This window comes from Ahaetulla prasina, chromosome 1, assembly GCF_028640845.1.
Source record: "Ahaetulla prasina isolate Xishuangbanna chromosome 1, ASM2864084v1, whole genome shotgun sequence".
Classification (NCBI taxonomy): Eukaryota; Metazoa; Chordata; class Lepidosauria; order Squamata; family Colubridae; genus Ahaetulla; species Ahaetulla prasina.
The window spans coordinates 342,662,192-342,677,106 of record NC_080539.1 but is presented as its reverse complement, the minus strand read 5'-3'; the positions used below and the strand labels follow the sequence as shown (position 1 = coordinate 342,677,106).

At 39.4% G+C, this 14,915-nt stretch overlaps 1 protein-coding gene across 3 annotated transcripts in view; it reads right to left on the bottom strand.

The window, feature by feature from the left end:
• Nucleotides 1-14,915, bottom strand: part of AKT1 (AKT serine/threonine kinase 1) — a 161,177-nt gene that overhangs the window by 15,092 nt on the left and 131,170 nt on the right. For all 3 annotated transcript variants that reach the window (XM_058162854.1, XM_058162853.1, XM_058162852.1), the window contains 3 exons: nucleotides 11,339-11,407; nucleotides 10,642-10,767; nucleotides 6,367-6,495 (listed from right to left, as the gene is read on the bottom strand). In XM_058162854.1, coding sequence (XP_058018837.1) covers nucleotides 6,367-6,495; nucleotides 10,642-10,767; nucleotides 11,339-11,407 — 324 coding nt within the window. The remainder of the gene's footprint in view (nucleotides 1-6,366; nucleotides 6,496-10,641; nucleotides 10,768-11,338; nucleotides 11,408-14,915) is intronic.

Below are 14,915 nucleotides of genomic sequence, written 5' to 3'. Positions count from 1 at the left end.
CTTTTCACAAAACAAAGTAAAATGGAATTGTTTCCTCTAACAAGTTGACAACTTAAAAGGAAATCCTTACTGAATGGCCATCTTTAGGCACGATGCAGTAAGTACATCTCACATCATCCTTAGCCAGTTATATTGTCTAAGATGCCATAGCCTCCTGGAAAGCTACCTTCCTTCCTCTTTAAGGAAATGTCCTTCAGAAATCTGGACTACACATCATTTCCAGAAAACAACACTGCTTGTGCTGGTTATCAATGATGGTTATTGCAATTTGGAGGCACCAAATTGGGGAGAGTCTGCTGTAAGACCTTTGTAACAGACTTGTTATTTCAAGGGTTAAAAAACTGTGACACACACACACACCCAATGAAAAGTTGTTGAACTTCCATCTCCTACAATTTCTGCTGTCCAGGCACAATACAAATTGGACTTCTTCAACTTCTGATCAGTTTCTAACTGTTTGTTGGCTGCTGCCTAACTTGCAAAGATACATTCATACTTAACAACATAAGCAATACAACTTGGTCATAATGAAGATCTCAAACATAAGACACTGAAAGCATCAAGAGCAGGGATAGAACATCTTGGAAGTTTGTTCTCTACTTATTAGTGCCTGCTAACTGTTTGCTACTTTGCTTTGGGGAACAAAAATATTGGAACCTAGAAGATGGCCTGCAGTGAAAAACCAAAGGCTGCCAGGTATTGGATTACCCCACACAGGTCTATTTACAGCATCTTCTGCTGTATGAATCACACCAAGCGACAGCTGGCTGTGCAGCTGCCCCATATATGTAGAAGCCCAACACAGCTGCTTCATCTGCTAGGATTCCAGGAGCCAGGCTCATCAGCCTCTATGAGCAATCCGGGAACAGGGAGGAGGGGTGTCACACTCCTCATGTGGGGTTGTGCAGCATGCCAGTTGACCCTTGCTCAACCAGTTGCACTCTTCCCGGGAAAAACATTTCATCTCCCTGGACAGAACTCAAATCAGGGCTGGATTCTGCTAGTGCAGGAGACACAGCACTAAATCGCCTCTTTTTTTTTTTTTGGCTGCTTACTCCTCCCTCCGTGTTTTTTTTTTTAAAAAAAAACAAGACTCAATGCATTTTACAAGGCCATTTAACAGGTGTTTACAAAATCGCATTTCTCCCAAATATTCTTAGGAAGGTCTACATGATTTTCTGGGATCATTTTTTAAACAAGAGATGTTCTTCCTCAGTTTTTTTTTTAAAAACGCAAACATTGAACTGTTTGTTAAAAAGGCCCATATCCATCAAAATAACTATCCTAAACACTAAATAAACAGCTACATAATTTATTTCAATGATCAGCAACAGTCGCCAGAGGGCAAGAAACCCTCTCATACATGGATATGGGGATCCATCGCAAGAAAATGCAGTTTTATTAAAAGTGAATTTCCTGCACTGGTTCTATAAAAGACATTATGAAGACACATAGAAGACATCTTATAGTATCTACACTCTCATTAATACTGTAGTCTAGTACTGTTTCTAGAGGAACACATATTTCAATGACCAAGAGCAGCTCCAAATACAATCCTCAACTGTATGTTTTAAACCGGGGTCACCAACCTTTCGGACCTCAGGGACCACTAAATTCATAATTTTAAATCCTGCGGACCACTAATATGATCTGCCTAATAACTGGCTGGGTGGGCGTGGCTAGATGGTCATGTGACTGGGTGGGCGTGGCCAACTCAATGTCACTCACATCGAGGGGTACCTCGCCAGCCTCTACTTGCCCCTCCCCTCCCAGCACTCCCCGTCTCCCCACCTGGGCTCTTTAGTGGCCCAAAAGTAAGCAGTTGTTGGAGCTAAGCAGCTACCACGAAAAAGACTTGGCAAAACAGCTCTGTTCAAATTGGATCTGACTGAGAAGGAGGCTCAACAGAAGCAGCTCACTGAGGACCACTAGCATAGGCTTTCCAAGCAGAGGGAAAACCTGCGGGAGTGCAAGGCTAGATACCGGCGCCTGGAGGCTCAGCAAGCTGAGATGGTCAGCCAGTTCCAGGCCATGATGCAGCCCCACAGGATCAAAGTCCTCTGGCTCTTCGCCACCACAGGCACTTCCCTCCAGCCTTTGTCCAAAGCCAGGAGGCCGAAGCAGACACCAAGTCGGAATTTCTGCCCCCCTCCAACCCACACAAACAGATCCCGAAGGGGGAGGCTCTGCAACACAAACATTCATTGCACGTATCTGTCCCAGGGGGCGTCGTTTGAGGACCCCTGATTTAGTGCAATATAAAAAATGCAATATAAAAAATGCAAATAATTTTTCTCCAGACCACCAAAATTTTCTCACGGACCATCAATGGTCCATGGATCACCAGTTTGTGACCGCTGTTTTAAACTACTTACTGGCTATAAGTTTAGTACATCTGGTTCCTACCAAGTAAAGGAGATTTGAAAATACAGAATTATTTTATTGAGCCTCCTAAGTGGAAAGTAGGTTTTAATGTTTTTTAAAAAATTATATTAATGGTATTTTTTTTAATAAAGATGGTAAATATGGAAAGCCAGATCTTCTCTGAGTAATGCTCCCTTGCAGTGGATTCAAGTAGTTAGCCTGGAAGACTATCATCAGCCTACAAGAGTTCTCATAAGTACTGAGAACCTAAGATTTACAGAGCAAAAGCATGTTCTACATCAAGATGCTATTTTAAGCTTGTCAGTGTTTGGAACACAAATGAAAAGGGAAAAAAAATCTACATATGGTAGTAGGAATATTAATGCCCTTGCATGTTTTTTAATTGAATACTAAATAATTTGGGAATAAATAAGGATAGGATAAAAAAAGGTCATTTTACTTAAAATAACTGACTGGTCAAGTTGGGAGCCAACAATGCTGAACAGCTGCATAGTTGGAATTTACAAGAGCAGCAACAACAGCTGTAAACACCTTGGTGACCAATACATCTAACACATCAAAGCTGACGTGGTACAGCCGCAGCCTTCTATGTACCAAATTCCAGCATGACCCTAAAACAACTATGCAGCAACTGTACAAACAAGTTCGAAGGCCAGGTTCCAATTACAAACAGATGACAACAAGGCAAGCCTCACTTTCCACTTTTTAAAAAAGGTTAAGTGACTTCATTGATGTGGGACATTTGCTGGTACATGCTCATCGGCTGGTTTGAAAGCCAACTCACTGACATGATATCTAAAGGCTAACAGAAGTTAAACATGGCTCCCCAAAATGAGATATCGTTCCCAAACCCAAGTGATTTAGTATTCTTTGAAAATTCAGACATGCTCCCCATATTATCCAGGTAACTGTTTCTACATTCATGTAAACAGGCCATATTATTAGTTCCATCTTGCAAAGTCACAGGGGACCTATGGATTGAAATAGAGCAGCTTTTCTCTGAAACTATTTTTTTTTCCAGATATGCTGGTCTGTAATTCTTGTCAGCCTTACTCAGTTTAGTTTTAGTTTTAGTTTTATTAGATTTTTATACCGCCCTTCTCCCGAAGGACTCAGGGCGGTTCACAGCCAGAATAAAATAATAACAATATACAGATAAAAAGAAATTAAAAAACGTATTATATAGTTGGCCAATTCTAAAACAATTATAACAGTTAAAACCCCTTAAAATTTGTATCAAAAATTAAAATTCAAACCCTTAAAATATCAAGATATAAAATTCCTAAGCCAGTCCCGCGCGAGTAAACAAATACGTCTTCAGCTCGCGGCAAAAGGTCCGAAGGTCAGGCAGTTGTCGCAAACTAGGGGGAAGTTCGTTCCAGAGGGTAGGGGCCCCCACAGAGAAGGACCTTCCCCTGGGGGCCGCCAGCCGACATTGCTTGGCGGACGGCACCCTGAGAAGTCCCTCTCTGTGTGAGCGTACTGGTCGGTGGGAGGCATGTAGTGGCAGGAGGCGGTCCCGTAAGTACCCAAGCCCTAAGCCATGGAGCGCTTTAAAGGTAATAACCAGAACCTTAAACTCAGCACAGACAGTTGTGGGGACTATGGAAGGCAAGAGCTAGAGGAAAATGGAACTGGATTTGGAGAGACCAGCTTCCCCAAGAGAAACCTAGAAACCATCACAATCTTATGTGCAGGGTTACTGTGAGGACCAAATGAGCACAGAAAAAAATCACGTACAATGCCATATTTCCCTAGGAAGAAGGATGGGATAAAAATGTACTACATAAATAATTTGGGTTAGACTATACAGCTTGCTTAATACTGTACATGGTGTGTATATTCTCATAACTTCTGGAGTCATTAGTCACAAGAAGAAAAAGCACAAACACTTGGTTTGAACTCATGATGGAAAATTAATTTTTGCTGATGTAATTACTTGCCATAATATATATTGCCAAACTGCTAGGGAGGTGATGGTTTTTATTGTTCTTATACCTTTATGTCACCCCCGACTCTTGCGATATGATGGTCTATAAGTCTAAAAAAAGACTAATTTGACTCCTGGAAATTACTAAAAGTAGACTAGACCAGAGTTTCTCCATTTCAGCAAGTTTAAGATGTGTGGACTTCAAGCTTTCAGAGCACACAACCTGAGGAATTGTAGGAGTTGCAGTCCACACATCTTAATGTTACTGAAGAGCAGGAACAATAGATTAGATGAATTCTTTGAAGGCCATTAATATGGCATTTTCACCATTTGATCCTGTTGCAATTATAAACCTATATATTCTCATTCATTCATTCAACTCAAGAATGGCAAACATACAGTACCTAATACTCCTGCATTCTATTTTCTCCACAACAACAACCCTGTGAAATGGACTGGACTGAGAGACTGTCTGAAGTCACTCAACTGGCTTCCATGCCTAAAGTGGATTTAAAGCTCACAGTCTCCTGGTTTCTAGGACAGCACCATAATAGCTAAACCAAAATTTCTCTACTAGTTTCATAAGATTTGGGCAATGCAAATTCAGAAAAGCCAAACTGAATTCTCAACAGCTTCCATTTAGCTTTCAGCTACATGTCTAGGTAACAAATTTCAAATCAGATTAAGACTGAGACACGTCAAACTATGCTCATTAAGGCAACCCAAGAAAATCAGAGAAAGGATGCTTTCTCTGCTTTTATCCCACTCCCCAACTTTGTATTTTCTCAGATACAAGTATATGGCTATTCGTCTTTTTTATGAGAAACCCTAACTAAAGACACAGTGGATGAAAAGCAAAATCTGGTGTTTTTTTATGCATTTCAAAGTGATTAATTTATTACATTATAGTATATCACACTATAACCCAATTAACTCTCAGCATTTCACATAAACATGCTCTGCTTCCCTGAAAATAAGACATCCCCTGATAATAAGCCCAATTGGGCTTTTGAGCGCATGCGCCAAAATAAGCCTCCCCCCGATAATATTTAAACACAGAGCTGGAAATCAGGTAAGACGACAAGAGGAGCCGTCTTACCTGCTTCATGCGCCCCAAAATAATAAGACCTCCCCAATAATAAGGCCAAGAGCTTATCTCAGGGTTCAAAAAAAATATAAGACAGGGTCTTTTTTTCGGGGAAACACGGCTTATAAAAATTTAAAGATAAGTTGATTGTAGAAGGTGCATGAGAAGAGAGCCAATCAAATTTCAAATGGAAGCTGTTCCAAGGCACCTATGCTATTACTGAGGTGCAAAGCTTTCTGACTTTCAGTTCTTGGGAGTACGAACCATAAGCTCCTTCTCATGAAAAGATCATGGAAGTGCCAATTTTATTAGAGAGTGCAGTCCTGACAGGAATCTGATGCCAAGCTACTGAAGGCTTTATAGTTAAAACCCACCATTTTACATTGCACCCAGAAACTTCTTGGTGACCAGTGCAGGTGTAAAGTGCTCCCAACACCAGGTGTTAGTGAGCTCATGGAGCACTGTATTCTAAGTTCTGAAAAATACCCCCATGTTACAGTTCAAACAAGGTGTGATAAGAACATGAGATACTGCAAGTTTTGTCCTCTCCTGATAGCGCTGCAACTGGCACACCAGCCAAAGCTGGGCCAAGGTCATAGGCCATGGCATCTGCTTACTATTGAGCAGAAACTGCATATCTACAAGGATCCCAAGTCATGGACCTGCTCCTTCAGGGATGGTAGTTTTCCATCTAGAGATAATTTTGGAGCAGACAGAGACCTCTTGCTTGGGTTCAACTTCAGCTTGTTCCCTCCCATCCAGAAAAGTGAAGTGGCTTTCAATAAAAGAGATACTTTAGCAAAGTTAACTCCAGCCTCTAGTGTCAAGGCAACATACAAACCAGAATTCATGAACACTCACTCTTATTTGACTTTTATACAGTATTATTTTGGGAAATATCTTAGCATCTATTTCTGATGAAGGAAAATCTCTTGTGATAATATGAATATAGTATGAAAGGTACCTCTGGGGCAAGGTATTCTGGTGTGCCACAGAAAGTCTTCATTGTTGCTCCATCCTTGATCCCTTCTTTACATAACCCAAAGTCTGTTATTTTTATGTGTCCATCTTTATCCAGCATCAAGTTTTCCAACTTAAATAAAAACATATAAAAAGTTAGACACGAAACCATCCGGGTAAGTACTGAGAATCTTCAACGTATTTGTAAAAGAGTCTTTCATATGTTTGTAAAAGTGTCCTAAAATGATGTTTTTTCAAAGAACTACTACAAATCTTACACTTACACTTTAAGTGTTTATTATTGTAACACTTATGTTCCTCCATTTCCAATGATTCTGAGCAGCCTTCCATATTAGTATCAGAAAATTAAAACCAAAATCAATAAACATGGCTACCACTTATCAGTCTAATGTGCTGTGTGTGTGTGTGTGTGTGTGTGTGTGTGTGTGTGTGTGTGTGTGTGCATGAGCCTTTGACTCCTGATAACTGTCCGGACAAATCCCTGAAGTTTTCTTGGCAAGATTTCAGAAGTTGTTTGCCACTGATTGCTTCCTAGGGCTGAGAGTGTGTGACTGCCATTGACTGGTCACCCAGATGGCTTTATGTTTTTTATAAGATGGGTGAATATATAAATGTGTTAAATAAATAAATAAATAAACTTTACAGATATGGGATTTGGAGATTAGAAGAATAGTGTGTAAGTCTGTCAAGAAATTAAAATTGGATGGAGAGTTTTCTGGATTATACTATAGAGGACTAATCGCCCAAGGCATCGGCTATCCATGCTTACATCCCTTGCTTCAAAGCTGCTGAAACAGAGAATCAGGATTACATTATTTCTTTCAGAATGATGAATAATGGAGATTGGAGAGAAACCCTTTGCTATATTTTTTTTCCTCCCAGAATAAACAAATCCTCATGCAAATAGCAGCTATTTAAGATGGGGAAAACAGGGAAAATGATAAGGGAAACAGCATGGAGGGACAAGTATTCCAATTACACCATTCTGTACATGTGGGGCGTGGGAGAGGAATGAAATGTTAAATAATTTCCACTGTCTCACCTATATATTATGTAAGAGCAACTCAGGCATATATTCTAGGAAATAGTGTTTTATAAAGTATTGATCCATTGGGAAACAGTCATGGAAAAAAAATATCTTTAGGAGAATGTAACTGCCCTAACTCTAACTGTCCAGCATCACTGGGTGACAGGCAGCACCAAAATTTAATAAATAATAATGGTTCTATATATTACCAGCTTTGCATTGTTTAGAAGAATATTCCTTCTTCCCTTCAGATATGGAGGGCTTATTTTTTGAAAGATAATGCATGCTAGTTTGACTTTTTATATACATGACTTCTATACTGTCTTTTTATAAAAAACTTATACAATTTTTTTGAACAATTCAATAGCTTAGCATAATAAAACATTAAACAAACTGCCCAAAAGTGTGAATATTTGGTGGTATATAAGAGACAATAAACATGTATAAATAACAAATAAAAATACTTAAAACATTTAAAAGACAATTAAAATAATGTTAAAATATTTAGTTAAATTACACATTTTTTGATATCATTTAAACATGATAAAATTTGCTTTACAATAGAGTAGCGGATATTTTCTTAAAATTAATATGATCTCACTAGCTGGGAACATATGAGTTTCATATTGCTGCAAAGATCTGAGCCATATAACAAATGGAAAATCAGGGCTAGATGAAGTAACATATTCAAACTCAATAATATTACGATTTACTCTATTATTTACTCTATTATTTATTTATTTATTTATTTATTTATTTTGTCATAACAATATATGTAGGTATCAAAAAAGATTATATAATATATACACACATATATGGGTAAATATAAGGAGATATAAGCATATATGTATATAGGAAGAAGAAAAGAAAAACAATAGGACAGGAATGGTAGGCACGTTTTGTGCGCTTATGCACGCCCCTTATGATCCCCTTAGGAATGGGGTGAGGTCAATAGTAGACAGTTTTTGGTTGAAGATTTTAGGATTATGGGAAGAGACCACAGAGTCAGGTAAAGTATGCTCCAACACTGGAAATTTTTAAGAAAATGTTGGATAACCATCTGACTGAGATGGTGTAGAGTTTCCTGCCTGGCCAGGGGGTTGGACTAGAAGGCCTCCAAGGTCCCTTCCAACTCTGTTGTTATGTTATGTTATGTTATGTTATGTATTCCAAGCACTGATGATTCTGTTACAGAAATCATATTTTCTGCAATCTAGATTAAAGCGGTTGACATTAAGTTTAAATCTATTGGTTGCTTTAGTATTATTGCAATTGAAGCTGAAGTAGTCTTTAACAGGAAGGACATTACAATAGATGATTTTGTGAGTTAAACTTAGGTCTTGTCGCAGGCGACGGAGTTCCAAGTTTTCTAAGCCTAGGATTTCAAGTCTGGTGGGATAAGGTATTTTGTTGTTTTCAGAGGAATGGAGAACTCTTCTTGTAAAATATTTCTGGACACGTTCAATTGTATTGATGTCAGAGATATGGTGAGGGTTCCAAACAGGCGAGCTGTATTCTAGAATTGGTCTAGCAAATGTTTTATATGCTCTGGTTAGTAGCGTAGTGTTTTTGGAAAAGAAGCTACGCAAGATTAGGTTTACAACTCTTAGAGCTTTTTTTGCTATGTAGTTGCAGTGGGCTTTGGCACTTAGATCATTTGACATGAAAACTCCGAGGTCTTTAACGGGAATGGGATCATCTGTAAGGTAATGTCCATCTAGTATGTACTTAGTGTTTGGGTTCTTTTTTCCTATATGTAAGACTGAGCATTTGCTGCTTGAGATTTGGAGTTGCCAAGTTTTAGACCAAGCGGTTAGATGATCAAGGTCTTTTTGAATGATAGATGTATTGTCTGTGGTGCTAAATAGTTTGACATCATCAGCAAAGAGAACACAATTACTTGAGATATGGTCACAAAGATCATTAATGTATAGTATGAAGAGTGTTGGTCCAAGGACGCTGCCTTGAGGAACGCCACTCTTGACAGGAACAGGATTTGATAAAGCATTGCCAAATAACCATGAAAAGTTTAGAGACCTCAAAAGTACAGGCCATCAAATCTCTTCAGCTTACTTAAGTGAAGTTTTACTACTAATTGGGGCAATTTCTTCTATAATATTCTGTTGATTAACTTCTGTTGGTTCAGAACAGCTTTTTTTTTTTTTTTTGTCCAGAAAAGTAACCAAATGGTAGCTAAGCACTCAGACTGAGATTACTGGTCCATCCAATCACTTTCACTTACTTCAGTTTCCTCTAGGTTCCAAACCAGTCCAATTTAATACATTGTTAAAAAGTGTAAGTGCTCTGTAACTGACCAACATGCAGAACATGATGGTTATGCGGAGCTCTATAAGGATTTAAAAAATTGACAATGTATCCTACCAGAGTTTCAATAGATAGCAACACTTGATCAACCTTAACATAACTCAGAGGCTAAAGAGGGCCAGACCTGGTTAGTATTGGGATGGGAGATCTCCAGAGAATTCTTGTGCTGCAGACTAGATTGGGAAATTAAAGAAAATTTAGAAAGAATATTGCTTGACATAGTGTAAGCCGCCCTGAGTCTTCGGAGAAGGGCGGGATATAAATGCAAAAAAAAAAAAAAAATTCTAGAAGAAACCAATGGCCAATCATCTCTGTACTATCAACAAAACCTTTTATCAATGCCTTCATTTAACTGTCAGGCATCGGGCTCAACTCAAAGGAGCCTTTACCTTTAATCATGGCTGCCTATTCAGACTGGCCACAGCTCTTCAGAGTTTTGAATAGAGAAATGCCCCCTCCTATCAGTTTTTACCTGAATTTAATGTAGAACAGCACTTTATAAAAGGACAGGAGCTGCAATCAATATTAGAAATGTGATCAATGAGCCATCCAATACAATCAACTGATGAGGCCAAATTTAAACATTCAGAGCGCTTTGATTTTTCTTTTATCCTGAGGATGATTTTCAAGTTAGCTTCTTTAAAATGTTGGTGTTTTGTAGTGAGGCTGTATGGTACAAATGAAGACTGCCAAGAATCCTTCCAACTCTGTTATGCTGTATTCTGCAAATGTATTTAAACATTAATTTTCTATTGGTTTTCAATACAAATTGAAAAAGAACATACTAAAGAGGCTGAATGGGATTTTTGAAATGTGAGGAGAGGAGCCCTGTCAGAGATAAGGAATCATGGATCAAGCTAGCATTTTAAAACAGATTTAGCACCACTCCACCTCCAATCTACATACCTTTAAGTCTCTATATACCACATTTTTCTCTGAATGTAGGTAGTCCAACGCCGACACAATTTCAGCTCCATAGAACCGGGCACGATCTTCAGAAAAAACGCGTTCTCGTGATAGATGGAAAAATAGCTGGAAAGACAAATCATTACATATGAAAAGAAAATTATGCAATGTCTATAAAGGGAAGTCAGTGAAAATAATTAACATGCATTGCTTATTTCATGTTTCTTCTTGGCTTATTTCTTTCTGGTTTTGTTAGGTCTTTAAGCTGATTTGTTTTTTCCCACTGTTCTATGTGTTATAATAGAATCTGATAAGTCTAGTGGTTAAGGCTCCAGGCTAGAAACTGGGAGACTGCGAGTTCTAGTCTTGCATTTGGCATGAAAGCCGTCTGAGTGACTTTGGACCAGTCACTCTCTTTGAGCTCAACCGCTTCAAGAAAAGTGGAGGAAAAATAAGTGCTAGCTATGTTCAACACCCTGAATTATTTGTCAAAATAATAAAGGCGGGGTAAATTTAAGACAGAAATGTCAAGGAGCAGAACTGCCTCTTTATACATACAAAGCTTCTGCTCTATCATTAATCAAAGGCCTAATCTTTGCAAGCTTTTTTAAAAAGATAATAGACAAACTGAGAGGTTTTCCAACCATTAAAATGACATCACTTAACAGCATTTGATTTTGAGGAACATGATCCTTACCTCCCCTCCATTAGCATATTCCATAACAAAACACAAACGGTCATGCGTCTGAAAGGAATATTTCAATGCCTATAAACAAAAACAGACAAAAACCTTAATTTTACATCATCTGTTATGCTTTATAATCAACCAAGAGTTTACTAGAGTTGGACCTGCGCCCTGAAATTTCATAAATCGCATCTGCTGTAACAGGAAATGATGAATCTCTCTCTACTGAATGAACCCCTGCCCCTTTCTAAAGTGAACACTTTTAGTATACACTATGAATATTCTTGTTTTAACTGCAAATTTCCTCTTTCTTTTCTCTTACTTTTTAGGCATATTCCTCTATGGCACAGTCTTTTAGACTGTACTGAACAATACAATGCAATACAATGCCAAACTGAAATAGCAAAATTTGTGGAAGAGTTTGCAATGCAACAGAACAGTGTCAATGAGGATTGCTGTTTATATTGGAATGAAACAACTTTAACAATATTCGATAGTGTTCAATATTCTCCCTAATTTAACTTTTCCCTCTGATGATTGTTCTATGCATGTTATTGAATAATGGAAGGATGGTAGCAGTTGTAATAAAAGTAAAGTGTATAATAAATGAAAAACGAAATAAAATAGACATTACTTTAGCTTGGACATTTCTTACAATTTAGTAATGACATTCAGCTAAGCTCGAGAAGTGAAGACAGATACAAGAAAGATGCTGGAGTATTTCACAGAGAAGGTCGATATTGAAGATTATGCCCAATTCTGTTCTCAAAATTGTGCACCAAGAAGACATCCTAACTATAATTGTTATTATGTATTTATTCACATTTATATAGATGTTATTGATTTTTTAATTAATATCAATGTTCTGTTAATGATTTTTGTTGTACGATTCTGAATTTTTTGTACTTTCCTATGAATGGTGAGTCACTCAGAGTTACATGTGTGAGACTGGTGGTTATATAAATTGAGCAAACAAATGAAAGAGCTCTACTATATCTGATCTAAAGCTCCATCTAGCAAGTGGTTCCTCTTCCACTAATGTTTTGCAACCAGAAATGCATGGCTTCTGAATGGGAAGCCCCCAAGTGGTGATGCCTCCACTCATCATGCAGATTTTTGCAGCGCACAGAGTGCCAGCTTGGTTTGACATGCTCTCTATTTCGTTTTGCTTGGGCTGCAGCCCAGAAGTTACAGCTGGGGTTTCAGAGCCAGAGAAGGAGTCACAACGTTGGCCTTAGATAAAAATAAACATATCCATAAATAATAATGGGTTGTATAAGTCACCATTTTCTGGATCCTGAACAAGAACTCCCCCCCCCCCGCCAGCTCTGGCAAGTCCTGCTGAAGATCCATTAGCTGATCATGAATCACTTGGTTCTCTTAATGAAAGTAGGATAAAATGACTTTACGTTACAAAAGTTAGAGAAGTCAAAAGTACCGCTTATCCAAACTTATCACTTATTTATTTACTTTGCTTTCTATGCTTCTCAATTCATATTTGCTCTGAGTAATGTGCTGAAGTAACCGAACACAAGATTCAAACCAAACTAAGACAAATACATGTGTTAATCTGATGTGCAGGAGTAATAACAAACTTTTTATAATCAAAGGAATCATGTTTTCACTGGTTTTTGGAAGAAAACTAAAGAGGAGATGATCCAAATATCTAGGGCCACATGTTTCACAAGAGGGAGGTATGATTACATGACTGACCTTCCAAGCAGCTGACCAATCTGGGTTACCATATGCTGAACCAACTGAAGGTTCTGCATAGTCTTCAAGGACAGCCCTATATGCAGTGAGGTGCATTAGCGCAGGGGTCTCTAACCTTGGTCCCTTTAAGACTTGTGGACTTCAACTCCCAGAGTTCCTCAGCCAGCTTTGTTGGCTGAGGGAGTCTGGGAGTTGAAGTCCACAAGTCTTAAAGGGACCAAGGTTAGAGACCCCTGCACTAGCGCATACAGTGGGTGACAAAGGAGTCTGAGTGAGCTGGAAGGACAAGAAAGGGACCTTTCTTTTCCCTATAATTAAAGTGAGTTCTGCAATAATATTTCCCAGGTGATCAAGCACAACTACAAGATTGGCTCTCAGACTTAAAGAGACCAGTGAGTAATTAAGGACTTTTGAAATGAAAAAGGATAGGCAGAAGATGATTTTTTCAAAGTAGATTAGCTTCAATCAAAAATGGCTTTTTTTAAAAAAAAGCATGTTTTAGAATACCCTACTAGAAGCTGTTCCTAAACAAATAACACTAGAGAAATTTTGGTATCCCTGAAAAATCCCTCACATGGTATTTGGGTTGATTGTGAACATCCTGCTATTTTCCGCAAAAGGCTGGAAAGCAAATGTGTGCGTAAGGAACTGCATGCCTGGAAGAGTATGAAGATTGCAAGATATGATGCTGCTACCGACTTGTTTGGATTCAAAAAGGGTTGGACTAATTCACGGAAGTCATAGGGACCAATATCTATTAGACTTGATGGCTGGTTGTCTCCCTCTGAAGGCCTTCTGCTGGGAGAAATATGGGCTTCCTTGTGCAGTTGGTTTGCCACTGTGAGAACAGAATGCTGGACTTGATGGATCACAGGTCCAACCCACCAGGACACTGCTTATGTTATGTTCTAAACTTTTGCTAAGTTACACATTTTATAAGCTTAATTCCAAGACTTAATTCCAAATTTATTTATTTATTTATTTATTTATTATTTAAATTTGTATACCGCCCTTCTCCCGAAGGACTCAGGGCGGTTCCCAGCCAAGTAAAAAATGAGTACATTATAGATACAATTAAAATACTAATAAAAAACTTATTTGAATTGGCCACAATTAAAATTTAAAGATAAAACCCATTAAAAACCCATAACTTAAGAAAACTAACCCAGTCCAGCGCAGATAAATAAGTAAGTTTTGAGCTCGCGGCGAAAGGTTCGGAGGTCCGGAAGTTGACGAAGTCCTGGGGGGAGTTCGTTCCAGAGGGCTGGAGCCCCCACAGAGAAGGCCCTTCCCCTGGGTGTAGCCAGACGACACTGTCGCGCCGACGGCACCCTGAGGAGTCCCTCTCTGTGAGAGCGCACGGGTCGGTGAGAGGTATTCGGTAGCAGCAGGCGGTCCCGTAAGTAACCCGGCCCTATGCCATGGAGCGCTTTAAAGACGTTCACCAACACCTTGAAGCGCACCCGGAAGGCCACAGGTAGCCAGTGCAGCCTGCGCAGGATAGGTGTCACTCGGGAGCCACGAGGGGCTCCCTCTATCACCCGCGCAGCTGCATTCTGGACCAACTGCAGCCTCTGGATGCCCTTCAAGGGGAGCCCCATGTAGAGAGCATTGCAGTAGTCCAGACGAGACGTCACAAGGGCGTGAGTGACTGTGCACAAGGCATCCCGGTCTAGAAAGGGGCGCAACTGGCGCACCAGGCGAACCTGGTGGAAAGCCCTCGGGGAGCCGGCCGCCAAATGACCTTCAAAAGACAGCCGTGCACCCAGGAGAACACCCAAATTGCGCACCCTCTCCATCGGGGCCAATGACTCGCCCCCGACAGTCAGCCGCGGACTCAGCTGACTGTACCGGGATGCCGGCATCCACAGCCACT